Source organism: Penaeus japonicus, unplaced genomic scaffold (genome assembly GCF_977035675.1).
Source record: "Penaeus japonicus unplaced genomic scaffold, GWHDUDI00000001_assembly GWHDUDI00000010, whole genome shotgun sequence".
In the NCBI taxonomy this organism is placed as follows: Eukaryota; Metazoa; Arthropoda; class Malacostraca; order Decapoda; family Penaeidae; genus Penaeus; species Penaeus japonicus.
Window position 1 is genome coordinate 2,622,067 of NW_028234412.1, and position 5,000 is coordinate 2,627,066.

The 5,000-nt window shown below is 39.6% G+C and overlaps 1 protein-coding gene across 4 annotated transcripts in view; it reads left to right on the forward strand.

The window, feature by feature from the left end:
• Vps13 (vacuolar protein sorting 13C) overlaps positions 1-5,000 on the forward strand; it is an 81,099-nt gene that overhangs the window by 23,972 nt on the left and 52,127 nt on the right. For all 4 annotated transcript variants that reach the window (XM_086540445.1, XM_086540444.1, XM_043031805.2 and 1 more), the window contains 10 exons: positions 663-782; positions 1,015-1,141; positions 1,360-1,591; positions 1,852-1,972; positions 2,160-2,406; positions 2,904-3,158; positions 3,333-3,485; positions 3,784-3,961; positions 4,260-4,446; positions 4,995-5,000. The exon at positions 4,995-5,000 is cut by the window's right edge and continues 89 nt beyond it. In XM_086540445.1, coding sequence (XP_086396571.1) covers positions 663-782; positions 1,015-1,141; positions 1,360-1,591; positions 1,852-1,972; positions 2,160-2,406; positions 2,904-3,158; positions 3,333-3,485; positions 3,784-3,961; positions 4,260-4,446; positions 4,995-5,000 — 1,626 coding nt within the window. The remainder of the gene's footprint in view (positions 1-662; positions 783-1,014; positions 1,142-1,359; positions 1,592-1,851; positions 1,973-2,159; positions 2,407-2,903; positions 3,159-3,332; positions 3,486-3,783; positions 3,962-4,259; positions 4,447-4,994) is intronic.

Here is a 5,000-nt window from a genome sequence, read left to right on the forward strand (position 1 = left end):
TTAATTGGCTGATGTAGGCTGATGGTATAGATAATCATTGTGACTGTTAATTTGATTCTCTAATTTTTTCTGTATGTCTGCATTAACCTGTCTGGCTGTCTGTCTGTCCCTCCCTCCCTCCCTCCCTCCCTCCCTCCCTCCCTCTCTCTCTCTCTAATATTCAATGGATATAACAACAATTACAGCAGACATAATACAAATATAAATGGTTATTGCAAGGTTACGCTCCCTCTCCCTCTCCCCCCCCCCCCTCTCTCTCTCTCTCTCTCTCTCTCTCTCTCTCTCTCTCTCTCTCTCCTTCCCTCACCCTCACCCTCACCCTCACCCTCACCCTCACCCTCACCCTCACCCTCACCCTCACCCTCATCCTCACCCTCATCCATATCTTTACCCTCACCCTCACCCTCACCTTCACCCTCACCCTCACCCTCACCCTCACCCTCACCCTCACCCTCACCCTCACCCTCACCCTCACCCTCACCCTCACCCTCACCCTCACCCTCACCCTCACCCTCACCCTCACCCTCATCCTCACCCTCACCCTCTCCCTCCTCTCCTCCTTCTCCTTCTCCTTCTCCTTCTATCTCTCCTTTCCCCTCTGCCTCTCCCTATGTCTCTGTCTCTCCCTCTCTCTCTATATATCTTATATATCCTTTTTTCAGTGATTGGACCGATTCGTTCCATGGCTAAGCTCCAGGTGAACCCCAAGCCGGAAACAGACGAGGAGAAGTTTAGTATTCCCAAAGTCCTTCTCAACTTGGTTATGGATGAGCTTGCAATAGGTAAGTGCTGAGTTCCACATACAATGCTAGGGGCATTTTTCTCTAGAAAATAAGACCAGGTTAGATCAATTCTTTTGCTAATAGGTGTGCTTTCATCACAGATCCTTTTTAATTCATCATTATTATTATTTTTTTTAATTTTTTAATTTTTTGTTATTATTATTTTATTTTATTTTTTGTTCCAGTGGTTTTATAATGGTATATATATTTTTTTCTTATTATTTTCTGACAGGTCTGACCCGTCACCAGTATTCAGACCTCATGGCGTTGCTGGATTCCATGGACAGGATGAGGCTTTCATCTTTGTACCGGAAATATCGTCCCAGTGTCTTGGAGATAAAGAATAATGCCAGGCATTGGTAAGTCATTATGATTAGTGTTCACTTGAAACCCTTTAAAAAAATTATCTCTGAAAGTTTGTAGAGGAGCAAAATCGAGAAGGAACAGGAAGAACTGAATTGTAATGAGCTGGTAAAATATTCATATCTCCCTAAATAAGGGGTAGTTAAACTACTATGTTTATTGCCATGGTTCTATGTAATATGTAAAACTCATGTTAGCATTTCTTTTTCCCCAGGTGGCATTATGCCTATAATTGCAACTTGGAAAACATTCAGCGCATACATCGCAACTGGTCTTGGAAGCACATCAAAGAACACAGAGCCCAGTGCCGTTCCTACAAAGCAGCTTACAAGCTTAAGCTGGAAAATAAGAAATTAAGTCCAGAGCAGGTTAAAGAAATTGAAGATGGAGAAAGGGCACTGGATGTATTCAACATTACTCTAATGCGACGCCAAGCTGAAATGGAGGTACGCTTACACATGTCTTAACATGTCAGAATATTTTCTTTCATTGAGGTATAAATTAATAGGAAAAGCTGTTTTGTGAAAGTTGTAAGAAAATTTCTAAATCTCAAGAGATTTATAAAAAGGTTCTGCGACTATTTCTTGTTAGAGGCATTCCTATGTTCTGCCGTAAATTCAGGCACATTACTGGATGGCTTTATAGAGATATACAATAGATACTCCTGTTCCTCATGAAACCAGTGACAATTTTGCCCCAAATTCAGGTCGAGCGAGAAGGAGCACTTCGCAAGCAGGAGCAACAACAACAAAAGGGCTGGTTTGGAGGTTGGTTCTCATGGGGTGGACAGACGGACAATGCAAAGGATGCTGCAGAAGGGAGCTTAGGTGAGTGACGGATACATTTACGAAACCATTGTAGGAAGGAGTGATGTGCCTCTTCAATATAGCATGTTTTATGAAATGATGAATATATTTTCTGAATTTCAGTTATGTCTAATCTCAGTATAAGGAAACAGTGACATTAAACAGTCCAATTGCATCTCATGTTTTTCATACACTTCCCATTCTCCAGTCAAGAAGCTAGAGGAGGCAATGGATGATGAAGAGAAGAAGAAGCTGTATGATGCCATTGGCTACTCGGAAGCTGGCATCCCACCAGAGTACCCAGAGGAATTTGAGGATATACAGCTGGAGTTCCTCCTGAAGCAGCTGGTCGTGATTATCACAGACGACGAGAATGATGGTGCTGCTGTTACAAAGGCCAAACTCAACACCGTCACTTTGAACTTGAAGAGAAGATCAGCAGCGGATGCTATGAGGTCAGGCTTCAGTTTCTCTGAGTGTTGTTTTGTTTCACATTTCAGTAGGGAGTTATTATCAGTTCTAGGTTGATAAACTTTTTGATTATATTTAGATTGATAGATTATGGATTTCATTTGTTCTTTTGATTTTTTTTCTTAGATAGGGCTGACTTTCTGTATTGTAATTTCAGGATAAATGTAGTAATTTTTATTTATAGTAAGGCAAATGTAATGAGATATATCTAACACTCGTTTCACTTTACAAAAGCTAAAATGGGTTCACTTTATTTGTAGTATTTTTTTATGTTCTTATTCATTTATTTTAATGTTATTAAATTATTTAGGGAAAGAAATAGCATATACAAGACATATTGTAAGATATAGCTGTTTGTTGAATATACATTTAGCTATCATTATGAAACTCATCAGCTGTTTAATTGTACACATTTTGAACATGTTTTTTTTCTCTATGATCATATCCTTTCTGCCTGTAACCATGAAGATTTTCCTTACAGGGTCATCACCAGTGTACAGAGCTTTGTAGTGGAAGGCTTTTCTACTGAAGGTTCTCCTCCCGAGCTGGTGACATCAGAGGACACGTCCAAGGAGAAACCACTTCTGCAGGTGCTATTTGAGACCAATCCTATGGACAGATCCTGCGACCAGAGAGTCAAGTTAGAGGCGCAGCCCTTGCAGGTGGTGTATGATGCGGCTACGTTCAACCAGCTGCGGGACCTCTTTGCACCCCCGAAGAACATTTCCTTGCAACAGTAAGCGTGGGAATAGGAGATGGTATTACGTGATTTGTGATATATTGATTCAAGCACTTTTTGGTTTGTATACTTTTGTTTTGTTTAGTATTAATCAACCTGTTCATATAAATGATCCAGTTTTAAGAAGGCTGTTTATGTATTCAACAAAATTTTCTTCTTATGCTACCTCAGACTACAGGCTGCAGCCCTGAACCAGTTTGAAGTGGTGAAGGAGAGAAGTGTCACTGGTCTCCAGGCAGCCATCGACAATCACAGTGTGCTAGATCTCAACATTGCCATTGCAGCCTCTCATGTTATTGTTCCAGAGAAAGGAGTGTATAGCAAGTAAGAAATTATACATAATATATGTGTATTTTAGTTTGCTTTTGTAATTTGATTAGTTTTTATGAAGACTTTCTTTTGGTATGATTAGACATTTTATATTCTGTTATTGAGTTCTCAGACAAAAGTACTTTTGATCAAACATTGGAGTCCATGTAGTGATGTGATTGAATGTATGATATTATCAGTAAGAGTTCTGCTTTATTCAGAGACAGATTCTACCCTGAATTTGTTATAAATAAAAATGCAAATGTTATATCTATTGAATCAAAATAACACGATACTCTTTATTTATTTTCAGAGATTGTTCTGCTGTGGTCCTGACACTGGGTAGCATGATCATGAAGACAGTACCTAGGAAGAGAGATGCCCCTGCCCTCACTGACTTGGTGACCAGAGGCATGTCACAGGAGGAGGTTGTGGAGGTGGTCAGGTCCTCCTCGTATGACCACTTTACCATTGAACTCGTGGATACTCAGGTTAGAAGGGGCATTGCATTAGTTTGACCAGCTGGTTTAGGCTGTCTGTGAATTTGGTGGTATTTGGTGGAAAAGCAGTTCTGTTTTCTTATTTTGGATTTAAACTCAAAACATAAAGATACCAAATAGGAAGTGATTCATATCCAGACTGTATTTTGGTGATGCATTTCATGTGTTCTGACAAACCAGCAAGATTGTATTGTGGATTCAGACTTGGTCATGTATATGTGTGTGTGAGATTCAGTCATGAAAATGTGTATGACTTCTGTGCATGATCTATAAAATGATTATTTTCCAGGCTGTTGTAGCCATGTCTGGAGAAGACTGGAGAACTACTTTGTCTTCAAAGGAACCTACACCCCTCCACCTTCTTCAGCCGACCACTCTACATGTAGATCTTCTTAAGTGCCTCCTAACAGATGACCCCAACTTGGCCAAGGTCAAGGTCAATGTGTCCCTACCCAATGTAACCCTTTCTATTGTAGGTAGGTGTTCATGTGGGTTCTTATGTCCGTATTTCAGTTTCTGGCAAACCTGGTAGTGTTTTAACTAGCAAGTATGTATTTGGTGTAATTCTTTGTGTTCTTAGTGAAGTTTATGGATATTTTTGCATTGGGTAGAATTTCTACTAACATTGTTCATATTAATATAAATATATGTTACCAAAATGTCAAATTTCAAAACTTACCTCTGTAACTTTCAATAATCTTACACCAACAAGGTGATAAATGTGTATGAATATTACATTTCAAGATTTCTAGATGTAGTACTTCATGTAGGAGGGTATAAGATTATAGATGTTTTTGGCATCTATAATTCCCTGTGATATTGATTATAATACAGTTATTCACTCATCATTCATTTAGATCTCTAGACTTTCTAGTTATCATGCTAGATGTTCCAAGATCTTGGACTCCATCTGAAAAGACAGTCCCTTAAACAAAATTTGAGGACCAAATGCAGGGGATGGCAGTTCTGTGTAAGAGAGTGGGATGTAAGTGTGAGGTTAAGCAGATCATTCTGTTTCCCCCAGATGAGC